This window comes from Accipiter gentilis, chromosome 29 (genome assembly GCF_929443795.1).
Source record: "Accipiter gentilis chromosome 29, bAccGen1.1, whole genome shotgun sequence".
NCBI lineage: Eukaryota > Metazoa > Chordata > Aves > Accipitriformes > Accipitridae > Astur > Astur gentilis.
The window spans coordinates 2695811-2709473 of NC_064908.1; the positions used below are offsets into that span (position 1 = coordinate 2695811).

Here is a 13663-nt window from a genome sequence, read left to right on the forward strand (position 1 = left end):
TCCCCCCCCCCCAGCCCCCCCCACCATGTCAACCAGCAGCTGCACCTTCGAGGACCGGTGCGTGGCCGTGCTGTGCTGCCGCTTCTGCCAGCAGGTGCTGAGCTCGCGGGGGATGAAGGCCGTGCTGCTGGCGGACACCGAGATCGACCTCTACTCCACCGACATCCCGCCCTCGGGGTAAGCGCCGGGACCCCGCGGGGTAGGGGGGCGGTTGGTTCCCCTACGGGGGTCCCTCCGGCGGGGTACGGCCGGCCCGGGAGCTGCAGCCTGTCAACCTCGGGGCCGCGGGCCTGCCCCGCAGGGAGCGGGCTCGGCTGGGGCCCACAAGGCCGCACGGTGCTCAGCGGCCGGCCGGGTGCCTCAAAGATCCTTCTGCAAACGTGGTGTCACCAGGAAAAGGGCCCCAAAGGGCACGATTCAACCCGTTCCTGCGTTCGCAGTTCCTTCAGGCCTGGGGAAGCCAAGGCGGGACAGCGAGAGCAAGGCCGTCCCTCCTCTAGCAAGTGAAAAGTCTAATTTAATCTATTCGTGGGGAAGACGTAGGCTCAGGAAGCCTTGGGAAGTTCCTCCAGCTCCTTCCTTAAGATGAGAATTTGAAACAAATACCTGTAAACAGAACAAACCTGATCTTGCGCTGGTTCCAGCACGACTCTCCTCCAAGTCAGTTGCTTGTTGCTTTCCCATAAGAATATTTGAATGCTAAGGAAATAAGATTGCAAAATGGCATGTTAATAAGAAAGTAGGGGTTAGAAAGGAGATAAGAAATCAAAGGTTTGGTTTTAGATGTCCTAGCCTTTAAGCTATTGTTCTGTAGTCTTAGCTGAGACTTGCCAGGAACCAGGGCAACGTCTATAATCAGATGTCGGACAGATAGTGCCACGCAGCCAGCAGCAGGGCCAAGCCTGCAAGCCTTAGGAAGTACTGAGAGCAGTGGTGCCTTCTGATCTAATTTGAGAGGACTTACGATACATTAATGTAACATCTCATGGGTCCTCTTTTTGTTTCGATATGAGAATGGCTGGTAGCTGATAGGAAAAACGTATTGTGTGCTCTTGGGAAAGGTTAAAATAAAACCACAGGAGACCGTAATGGCAACATCACTTTGTTGCGACTGCAGACTAGTATTACCAAAACTTTATAGTTTTAATCATAGCCACACCTGAACTTCTGTATTTTTACTTTCTTCCCATCTAGTACTGTTGATTTCATCGGAAGTTGCTATTTTACTGAAATCTGCAAATGCAAACTGAAGAACATCGCGTGTTTAAAGTGGTAAGTGTGCCATTCAATGACACGAACACCTCCTCAAGCATGTATGTGCTGACGCGATACTGTTTAACCTTCTCACTGCAGACTACTGCAGCGCAAGAGTTAAGGGATGAATGAACAGATTGCATACTCTATTTCAATTTTAATGCTGTTTGATAGAAACTCAGCCCACTACTTCTGGGCATGGCTGCCAGTCTATTTCTGTGCAAGTCCCAAGTGGAAATGTGACAACCTTGTCAGTAGTCTGAGTATATGGGAAAGCTTTGCATGCCACCTGCCTGATTAAATGTCTGCTTCAACACTGAGATAATTGTGTGAATAAGGCCACAGTAAGAAGTAGTTACTCATATTCTAATTAATAGAACATCCTCTTGGCAGATCTAGTTGTTGCTAGCAGATGGAACATGCTGTCACTAAAGTTCTTGGAGTTCTTTTATCCTCTTTATTAATGCCTGATATTTAAGAGTGAAAACAACAACTCTCAAGTAGCTCACAGTTATTTGAGATGATACTTTTGGCTTCATAATCAAGACTTTTACCTTGTTCAGATTTAAACGGGGTGGGGGGGGGGGGTGATAGGAACACAGTATTTTATTTTTTAGAATTAGAGAAACAGAAATATCTCACTGGAGTGCATGACTGAGAAAGTAGAAAAACAGTTGTTCTAGGTCTCAACCTAGGAGAGTAGATAAGGCTTCAGTATTCTCAGTCTCATTACTCCTACTACTGATATCCTCCCATGTACAGTGCCTCTGTACAGATGGATTTTATGTGCATGATGAACTTCTACACTGATTCCAATGGAATCACTGGCCTTCCAAAGGAAAAAAAAAAAAGAAACTACACCATTTGCTGGTATGTAAACTAATCTGGATTACACAATTTAGGTTACTAAATGGTTCTCTAAGCCAAAGATCTAAAACTTAGATATTCTGTAACTCCTGACAGATGTTCCCTAAGTATTTAAGATGCTTATTTAACTATGTTCCCTTAACTTTTATCAAAATAGGAGCATTACACAATGGTCTGGTACCATGGCTATTTAACAGTAGTTCGAGCTGGAAAAGCCGACATGTATCTTTTCATCAGGTATTTGTGTTGCTCATTATTTCACTTGTCTTTCTAGTGGTAACATTGTCGGTTATCATGTGATTTCTCCCTGCAAACCTTGCCTGCTGTCCTGTAATAATGGCCACTTCTGGATGTTTCATAGCCAAGCAGTCTTTGGCATCAACAGACTAGACTCTTCTGGTAAGGAACACATATGTTTCCTTCTCTTCCTTAAAATCTTGAATTCCAAGTCCTCCTTCTAATGAGGCATCTCAATATAGTTAAAGCATATGGAGGGAGCGTAACATATGGAGGCATAAGGCAAGCGTTACTGTATTGCTAATCTAGCAAACTACTTTCGGGGAGGTAGTTGTAGCTACTTTGTAAATGAAAATTTTTAAGTGGAAATTTATCTTCATCAGAAAACTTAACCTATCCCTTTTGTGGGCAGAAGTCAGGATTTTCTGAAGCAATATTATAACTAGTATGAACACAGCCACCAGCTGCTATTTATAGTGGTATGTATAGCTACATAGGCAGCTGTCCAACGGGCACTCTTTTTGGGTGAGTCATGTTGTCACTTTGACCCTATATAACTGAGTCCTCATTAACTCAAGCTGAAGTTACAGCTCATGCTAGCTAGCTTCTTCAGCTAGGTGTTGTTTGGATGCCAAGTGTCTAGCATAATTTGCCTTGAGTCCTCAGGAATGCATAGCATTCTGACAAATCATTTCTCTTCCTTGCAGATGGGAGTAACTTATTGTCTAAACCTTTCAGTGTCACCTGTGCTTCAGATCAATGCATTTAAAAATAAATCAGCCATGAGGGGATTATCAATAATTACATGAATTAGCTATATAAATACATCTGTGAGCAGGGACTTATTCTTTGAACTATGCTGTAAACAGCAACACTTACAAGATCACTTTGGAAGAAAAATAGGAAATAGTCTAGATATATTTATCATGAACGTGACTTACCAGGTTTTGCAATGATTAGAGTAGTTATCTTCTCTGAAAATAGACAGTTTGAAACTTCAAAATAAGGTCACAATCCAAAAATACTTTTTTCTTTTTTTCCCTCCTTTGTCTTCTTACCTCCTTCCCACCAGGTGTGAATGTATTGCTCTGGGGCAACTTGCCAGATTTGGAAGAAAGCACAGATGAAGATATGTCCTGCATCTCTGAGGAGGAGTATATCAGATAAATGTTATCTACAATATACTACAGTATCTTCCCTAGATTTGTTGCATTGCCGTTTTGTTTGGTTTTTTTTTTTTTTACTGCTGGCCCGTCAGAGCTTAAATGATACAGGAAACCAGGAAATCTGGAAAACAATCCTAAAAAAGGAAGATATCACCTTCCTCTTTCACTGTAGCCTTCCTTAGACTCCTGAATCTGCCTAGTGTGGATCTTGGGACTAGAGACACACCTTGGTTAGATCTGGAAATGCGGATGGAAGGTGCATTTACTGAGGTCTAGGTCTGTTTTGGTTTTTACATTTAAGTCTCAACAGTTGATAATTCTTCTTAACTGTATTTTTTCTTCTTTCCTAAAACAGTATTCACAGAGCAAAGTCTTTCACTTGCTGCAAGTACAGCTTAAAAATCTTAAGAAATAGTCAGTCTGGTTAACGAAGTTCTGAAAGAGCTCTGCTTTTGTGGTCACACAGACCATTGCCCAGAGTTTCTATTCTGAGTATACAGAGTTGCTGAATAAGTGGCTTAACGTATTGGAGCTTTGGCTCTATGATCTGGCTCTCCTGCTTTTAGCAGCTTGTTCTCTGAGCATCTGAGGCATGCTAGGATGCTCTTGAATGTGTACAGGGGGGCTATCTTACAGAGTTTTCCCTTCTTCATCTTTCAGTACTTTTAGGATCATGTTTCTGCAGAGATAATTTCCCCCCCCCCCCCCCCGGTAAAACCTAAATACTTCAGTTACTTACTGTCTAACAGAACTTCAAGCCTACACTGGAGTTTTTCTTAAGGTCAACAAAAACTCTATCCAGTTTTATGTGGTGGTTTTTTCCCCTTACAGGGTAGGCATCCCTCCAAAACAGAACTCAGTCATCTGATGGGGTTGTCTTAGAGAAAGAAAAAAAGAGACCAGGTTAAATATTTGGTGTTAATGCCTAACTTTACATCCTGAAGCGTACAGACAATCTGGTTCCCGTGAGAAGTAAATGAATTCAGAGCTCATTATCTGAGTTGTTACAGCCATAGTATTTAACTTATGAACTAAATACTGTCCCCTGAAGGATCACCTTCAGAAAATTCAAGGTACAATCATGTAAGAGTACAGAGTACATTTTTAAGTTTGGATTGGTGCTGAATACATTGTTCTATAGCCTCTTGTGATACTTGGAAGAGGTGCAATGAAGGCAGATATGAATTGTCTTAGTATTTTTACTGCATGTTATATATTTCTTAATTAACGGTACTACCTCTTCTGCATTGTTTAAATGTATATTGGTATACATATGTACGTGTGTATGTGTATGTCTTGTTTTGACTTTATTGTGTTATGTCTGCTCATTAAATAAAAGTTTTGGACTACCTAGTCTTCTGGGCTGTAATAAATATGGATGTGTAATGATATTAGATAATCAAAACAATGTATTAAATTAGTTGCATAATTAGGTTCTTACTACTATGATTTTGTTTTAGAGAACACCCCCGCTCCCAAAGAAATCGCCTCCTTTTTAGGCTGACAAACCTGACAGTTTCTCAGTCTTAAAGGTGTTTAGTCAGTTAACTCCTCTATAACACAACATCCCATTTTTTTGCCAGTTTTCTATGCTGCATGAGTTTCATCATGCTGTAACTACAGTATTAAGCTGGCAAGGTGACATCTCACACAAAGACTTTTCCAACAGAATTCATGAGCTAAAAATACATCTGATTGTTTTTGTATAAGTAGCACAATAGTTCAAATAGAATTCCTGTAATATAATTCTGCTTTGTAGCAAGTTCAGCGCTTGCCATTTATAACCCTTACAATTCCAAGTCAACTCTGTGTCAGTGGCAGAGCTGACTGTAGAGCTATTCTCCCACAGAGAAGTAGAGGACTATAATTTCTTCACATCACGTCAATAATTCTGTTTTTGCTCCCTATCTGTTTGTACACATAAAACTGGAAGTTCTACTATGAACTACCTTAATTACACAGGCCTGTTTGAGCTGGTTCGTCTCAACCAGGCATCAGCTTGAAATAAAGAATGAGCCAACTTTTAAGTAGGTTCAATCCTTTTTTTTTTTTGACAATAAAGAATTTGTAGGTATTATATACAAAGTAAACAAACATCATCTATTGCCCCAGCTGTCATGAATGTTACCAAACAAACCAATCATGGCTAGGGCTACTTTTATTCTTTTTATCTGAAATTCAAGAGAGAACTAACTAAGCAGTTTGTGGTAAAGCCACCGCTTCTTATTCACAGGGTGCTAATGTTTTGGGTTAAATTTCCAAGAATCACCCTGTGTAAGGAAATACTTTCCAGGATGATAGATACATCTAACACTAAACAGCTGGCACAAAACCAGATCAATATTTCTAGAAACACTGCCAAGTACTTCACCCCACCCAAAGCTTGCTTTGAAATAAAACAGCTCAGGTCTCTACTTTATGGGGGTTTTTGTTTTCTCTGTACTCTTCGACATACAAGATACATATGTTATAGTACAACCCTGGAATCTGCTGTGAACCATTTGGAACGTGATGGTTGCAAGGGATTGGTACACTGAACATTAAGACAGACAACTTCCAGAATGAATATATCAGCACAATTCAACTTCCTGATTGGATCTGTGGTCAGTCTGATACAGAAAAAGCTGGGCAGCTGTTGTCGTCTTTGGTAAGGATTTTACAGTGAAATTTTACATGATCTTTGCCATGCAGCCGATGAAGTCAAAAGCAAAGCACAAAGCTGAAAAACAAGAAACAAGTCCTAAAGCCTTTCTCTTCTGCTCATTAAGGTACACAAGGCAAGTAATTAAAGAACGTTACTGTCTCTAGTCAGATCTGGTTTTATTCAGAAGGTACTGAAGACCAGGCAAAGGGTCTTAAATTTTAGACACAAAGTCAGCACTTCTGCAAGACTTCCAAAGTCTCCTGGCACTAACAGCCCAGCTGAAATCGATGCAGCCAGCCTTAATGCCCTTGGTATTGCATCTGCCACGGGCCACTCATCGGTCACACAATGTACCAGGCTTGTTCTCAGCAGCTCTGCAGCTATAAGATATTGTGTAATACAGACTTGAATGTTCAGGGTCACGGACTCGTTTGGATGAAAATATTTGGAAGTAGAATTCCAAAAGCCACTGAGGATAACTAACTTTGATTTTTAAATCACAGGGACCTGTGTAATCATGCTGCCATTGATGGTCAACCATTTTCTTTCCTGCAATGCATAATCTGCAATGCACAATACTAGCTGGAGGCGTAGGAGAAAGTCATAGCAAGACAGTGATAAATTGATTCCCCTTCATATTAAATAAGGCTTGCTAGGAAAAGCATATTTAAATATTCTTCATTATTCCAGTACAGATTAATGCCTAATCATAATCTTACATTTATGTAACACCATCCATCCCGAAGTGCTTTACAATGACAAACAGTTAAGAATTCTTTTACCACTGAACTGCAGCCAACTCCAGGATGCAAAGCAGCTGCCAAGTAGACAGCATGCTGCAAGGACCATGGTAAGCATCATTCTGTAATGAAATTCAGTATGTGATCTCTATCAGTACAAACCGATATGTTGATTATTGAGGGAGGTTCGACTTGAAAGACACTCTCTTCTTACGCAGCCTGGAATGCAGTTCATCCACTTCCAGCCAGATGACAGATGGGTCACCTCTCCTAGGACAGAACCTGGAGTCCCAGGGTTTGAATCTGAGAAAGAGTCCTACAAGAGACAGAAATTACTAAGCTATCTTTTCTTTTCTGCTCTTCTCTCTGGCATGTAAGAGCTAGCATGCTTTTTGAAGTCAAGTAAAATGGTCATTTATTATAAATCACTCAATTACTTTGTCATGAGAGATCAGTGTTACATACCCTATTACGTTCGCAGTCTGTGTGGTTTCTGAAAGCATACCCCAAGGAAGAGTGCATATCCCAAGTAAACAGCCTTTGTGTGCTATTATTTGGGTTAAGGGAGTGTCTACAGGCTAGTATAGTCTAACAACTACGAGTGCCTCTTGTGCAAGAGGCTGTACGAGCATAGCGACTTGCAGACTCGGAGAACTTGCACTGTAAACAAAGCAGCCAAGGGATGGTAAGGGAACGGCACCACTGGCTCGATCAGAGATCAGAGGGAAAGCCCGAACTGTGTAAGCCTGAAGAGGAGTCTCCTTAGTTCCAAGTCTACAACAGAGAACCAAACCATACCTGTTCCTGCAGCTATGGATCACTTCTTCCTATTCCAACAGGCATTTGCAAGTCTATGAACAGATGAATCTCTTCAGCACACATACTTGATCATCACGTACTTAAAGCAAGGATCCTTCTCTGTGCCAGTGTTTCTGGATTTCTACTGCATTATTAGTTTTTTTCTCTTGCTCTAGCATACAAGGTGGATATAGCCTCTAGCCAAACACCCATAAAAAGCCTACAAAGAAAACAGGTTATTCCAAACCTGCATAGATACAGCATTCATAGAACTGAGAGATGTGCTCTTCAATTTATGCGGTATACAGGAACGACGAGAGAGAAAAGCAGGATGCCTGCCTTGAACATCTCCTGTGAAATTAACTCCAAGTTGTTGATGCACCACCCAAAATTCCCTCTTCTCATCAGGAAATATCAACTACGCTATGCTCTGAAAAAGCATCAGCATTTCCAAGCAGCTATTAGCCAGGGGACATTTTAGCTGCTTTGCTGTCTGCAGTGTCTCTTGTCATCTTGCACGCGTGAGACAAGCTTAACAAAGTGAGTCTGCACTCCATTGATTTCTCATTAGAAAGCATGCCTCACATTTTGGACAGCAATGAGGGAAAAAAACCAACGGGGAACAAAGCTGGTCAAATAGAAGCCAAACAAAATCTCTGGTGCTTCACTTCTTATGTCATCTGAATGCTGACAGCTTGATGTCTCTGGGTAATGCCACACGAGGGAAATTAGCACCATAGCACTCTTAGGCACTGCCATCTGCATGTCAACGTATGTAGAAATTTGTGCAGGCAGTTATAAAGCAAGACTGATAAAAAAGACTTGATCTTTTGCATTTCTCTGGTTACACTTATTTCCTGGAGGAAAGTGCTAATTAAAAATAACCCAGTATCTCTCCAACGTAACTGCAGCCACACTAGGATTCTTCCCTGCTGTGCTATGGCAGAAGCTTATTAGTTCATCCCACTCTAGCATATGGCCTGCTTTGGAATAGGAAATTTCCACTAACAGAGGAGACAATGCTAGAAATACAGGTGTTTTGGGACACTCATCCTAACTTCTGTGGGAACATAGAACTAAAGAGAAACTGGTCCTGTGTCTACTGGGCGCATCTGACAGTTCCATACACAAAAGCAAGCTAATAAGAATTGAATAAAAACAAATTTTTCATTTGATTTTGCTTCTTCCTATCATCTGTCTGCCTCTCAGAGCCAATGCCATGCTCCAGCAACAGCCTGCCCAGATAAGCAAAGGGGTTTCAGGACCAAAGGACACTGAGAAAACTGGGAATACAAAGCTCACACACCCTTTGTCTACACCTTTTGGAGGTTTTGCCAGTAGCTGTTCTTTTAGTACGAATTTACTTGCCTTCATTTTGAAAAGTACAAGTATATATTTAGTTCTGAGACTAGCAAAGCTTCAACAAGAATGAATCTGGTCTGTTATTTCTGCTGCGCTTACAGAACATACCCAGAAAGCTTCTTCAAGAGACGTTGGCAAGGGAAGAGCTACAAGATAGCGTGCAGCATGCAGCAAGCTGCTTTGGATGCGAAGAGTGCCAGTCTTCATTGTGAGTGTTGCAAGCAGACTTTGGCCTAAATTAAAAACACAGCGCGTGAAGCTATAGACCCAAAAACACTTGAAGACGGCATAGATAGGATCTATGCCCAAAACAGGACTAAGAATGCACCTTCAAAACCTGTGTATTCAAGCAAAACTATGCGTTAGGCTACTATGCTAGACGCAAAATCTAGGCCCTTTCAATTACAAAATTTTTAAGCCACTTTAGAGCCACTTGCTTTGACCAATTCACTTATTCTCTTGAGTCATCACTGTCTAAATGGACATAAAGACAGATGTAAATGGTTTTAGACCACCAGAATACCAAAGCTGCAACAGTTTCCTCACAGTGTGGTCAATGAAGCCAACACAATCAGATAATTATTTGGTTAAAAATGCAGATGGAATAACACAGGGTCACACTTGAGGGAAGATTGTGAAAGCAGCTGCAGATTTACCCTAGCATCCACTCAGATGTTAATAAGCGCCTAAAATATTTGGAAAAAATTAAGCAATCTGCTCTTGTGCAAAGACCCATCACAAGACTTTCCACAACGTAGCTCTGCTTTTTATTGGACCCCAGGTTGGAAGTGAATTTTACTCTGCTTCAATTTTTACCCAAAGTCCAAATTACTTTCTTTGTAGCTTAGAATTTAAAATTCAGATAAATACGTCTTTTCATCTCACCTGCTACCAGAAGGCAGCACTCATAAGTGCCAGGAAGTATATATTCAGCAGAATATGTCCACTTTTTTATTCCACTCCTTATGGGAAATCAAAATTTAAAAACTGCTTAAAAGCACCTGACTCTGGCCACTGTAAGAAACCTTTTACCTTATTAACTGGGTGCCCACTCTGACTGGATACAAACATGCCAGTGATGCATGAACTTGAATTGCTCCTTACCTTTGTGCCACTCTGATGGCACAAAGCAATTCTCAGCAAATTGAGCTGCACTTGCTGTAAGTCGACCACAAAAATCATAGGACTTAATAAGAAGCAGCTTTTGGACAGTGGCAGCACTTTGATTACAACCTGCCACTCTCCCTGCATCACTTGAGCCTCTTCTTGCTCCCGCCAGGGGGTTCAGAACGCGGGCACCGATGGCTTTGGCATTAATTGTAGTGTACGTTGCCAGACCTGACAACAAAGCAGCATTACTTTCCCCTCCCAATGCCTTGCTAGTGTATTTAAAGCAGTCACATCTCATCATATACTATAATGGCCAGCAAGAGATGCCCGGTGGATCCACGCCTGCCGTTTTCCAAAGCCCAAGGGAAAGCAGTGCAGTTAACCCCATGCTCTGTCCCTAATAATAAGTTTGATTTTATAGTCTCTGTATTCTCCCTGGCCTCCCAGCAGAGATCAAAGACAGCTACGTTTGGGTGTGTGCATGCACATACATGCATGGAGAAGACACATTAATTATGGTCTGAAAATTTCTCTGCTAGAAAAAGAACTGGTTCCCTCTTTGTCACTTACCTCTCCCCCACAAAAAACCTCATGCTGGCCCAATTTACTCCTCGAAAACAAGCTTGGATTGCAAATGACCTAGGGAGAAGAGGCATCAACCAAGTGTATCTTGGCTGAAAAACCTGTGCTTTGAAGAGCAGAAACTCAACACCAACGCAGGCTTTGATGCCATAGCACAGACCCAGTGACTTATTTCTTGAGCTTTACCTTCCCTGCCCAGCACGCGGTCAGATCAGCAGTCACTGCAAAGGAGCCTGCCTGCCTCATGGAAGGGGAAATGTTTATGGCTAAATGGCTACTTTGTTGGGTTGCTGATTTCACAGACGCTGCTGATTTCACAGACGCTGCTGACGGTATGACTGCAGAAAAATCAGGAAACTGAGATCTTCCTTTTGCTGACTTGGTTACAAAAAGGGAACAGTGCTGGGAACTCACAAATGATGCCATAGGACTTTCAGCTTGGATTATAAGTCAAAACTCTGCCTAATAAGAGTTGGGGACAAGCATCCCTTCAGCCCAAAACTGCACAGTCTTTTGACATCATCTTCTGGCCACTACTAGAGAGAGAAAGGAGAACACCCTCCTGGAGGGATCACAGCCTGAGCCAGTGCTCTACATCCCAGAGGACACTCGATGGGGCCATGGTAGCCACTGATAGACAAAACCAACCCAGGATATTCCCTGTGATGCTATAATTCATAGCACGGACACCGCGCCAGCATGGCATCTCCTTCGCAGGCTGCCACACCACGCACCGGGGCTGTTGGTCAGGACACAGACCAACGTCAAGAATGATCTTCTTTCTTTTGCTCCTGCAAGGGAAGCTGCTGTTTTTGCAGGACGTGGCCTCTGAGGGGGTGTAACAAAGCGGTGGGAGGGAAAGGATAAAATACAGGTTTAGTTGGGTGAATCCATCAAGCCTGCAAGGTCTGTGCACACCTTCGCAAATTGACCCCAGGTGCTGAACCAGTTGGAATGTGCTCAGGGGAAAAAGGTGTATAAAAAGTTGACAAGACTCACCCTTTCTCTCACTGGAGAGGTGGGGAGGTTGGCTTTGTAGCAAGCGATGTCTGGGCATGCCAATCTGAGCGAGAGAGCACGTTTGTGCCACTCAAAAGATGGGTCTATTGCTATGCTCGAGCACACCGCTGGTCCCCCTAACTCATACCCATCCCTTTGCCTTGGCTAACGCTTCAGGAGACAACCGCCTTCATTCCTACAGTGCATGAATACCCCAGTATCTTGCCAGATAGCTATCCCATGCTCCCAGAGCTCTAGTAACAGCTTTTGACTATTTCCTAAGCCAAGCAGGAGCACTTGTGCCTCCCCCACTACCTTCCAAATTTCTTTGTAAAACAGACAATCCAATTCCTCCCTCTTCCCACTTTTAAACACAAACCAGTAATTGTTTCGTGCTAAATAACATGTTTCATGCTTGACAAGTTTGCTTTTTTTTTTTTTCCTGCTGGAAGTTGGTGCTAGCCTGTTGCCCCCAAAACACCCCTTTCGCAGCCCCCGCAGATACCCAACTGTACCCTTAGAGGCCCCTTTAGCATTCTCATGGTGTCGATGACACTGGAGGCGACTGTCCCTGTTGCTGAGGCCACGTAGCTTGACATCCTGCTGAAGTTACTACCAGAAAAACATTATCGTAAGATCGCCACCGTCACAAACTGTGCCCCACACATCAAATGCCTTCTCCAGCTGGTGGAGTCCCACAGCCAGAGCAGGACGACCGCGCCGCCTTCTAACCAAGGCTGAAGGAGGTTGAAGCACACAAATAAGCAGGGCTGGGGGTGGGGGTAGTACAGCAAATTCATGCATGGGCACGTTCCATGGTGATCTAGGGGTCTTCCAGCTCTGGGTCTCAGCATGATAGCTGTCATCGGTCCGCAGAATAATAGACACCGGCATTACGCTCAACAAATCTGCATTAAGAGTGATAACAGAAAATCCAGCTGAATTTATAACTTCAGCCAATTGTAGAAACAGAACTGTTCCTCAACACAACACGAAGTACTTAATTCTCTGATAACAGAGTGAAATAAAGATAGCCGGGAAAAAGCAAGAGCTCACTATCAATGGAAACAGAGAAAGGGACACTGATATTTTAAGGCATTCACCTTTAGGTTATAAGCCGCTTATCTCAGACTGCTACATATGTGGTCGCCTTGGGAACCGAGTCAGACAATAAATCAGATGTGCCAACATTTATCAGAAGCTCCAACTAGCCAAAAACATCAGCTCTCCTAAGAATGCCAGATCAGTTTTGCAAGATGCACGGCCAAGCCTGGAGTCACTCTTGAGGCATGCAGCAGGGGTAAGAAATGCTGCTATTAAACTCAACGGAAATGTTGCTTATATTCCTGTTCCTCATTGTCGTGTCCTGCTGGAGCCACGGGCTGTGTCAGAAGCTTCAGAGGCAGGCGAAAAGAGAAGAATCAACCTGGCATTGCATTGGCACGGTTAATGCGCACATCAGGACAATGTCTGCGTCTCATGTGCCCAGTCAGCCACAAAAATAACCCTACCCATTCTCCTCACAGTTTGAAGCGTTGTAAGAGATTATTCTTGTCTTAGTTGGAACAGGGGAAAAAAAAGGCAGTATATGGATAGGGTAGTGGTAGGAATAAAACCAGCTTGAGGGAAGTCAGCGAGATCAGCGTATGAATATTCTCTAACTGCAACTCTCCTGCCAGACACAAGGGAAAAATCCAGACATTTCACATGTGCAAAAACAAACAAAACAACCTCAACCAAATCTCTCTTTTACACTGGTGAAAATTTCCCAACCGGTTCCAAAATGTTTAGCTGCTTATGTGTAACCAAAAGAATGTCATGGCAGGCGTTCTCAGGGCAAAGGCCTCTGTCTCATTTACAAGGGATTTGGCCATAATTAACTAGCAGGAAAGCAATGGCAGCGA

General features: G+C 42.8%; 1 protein-coding gene across 1 annotated transcript; it reads left to right on the forward strand.

Annotated features, from left to right (window-relative positions):
* Positions 1–25: 25 nt before the first annotated feature.
* Positions 26–4848, forward strand: FAM72A (family with sequence similarity 72 member A). The gene is made up of 4 exons (XM_049832276.1): positions 26–177; positions 1195–1272; positions 2396–2520; positions 3431–4848. The coding sequence occupies exons 1-4, from the start codon at positions 26–28 to the stop codon at positions 3523–3525; spliced, it is 450 nt and encodes a 149-aa protein (XP_049688233.1). The 3' UTR covers positions 3526–4848.
* The last annotated feature ends 8815 nt before the right edge of the window (positions 4849–13663 follow it).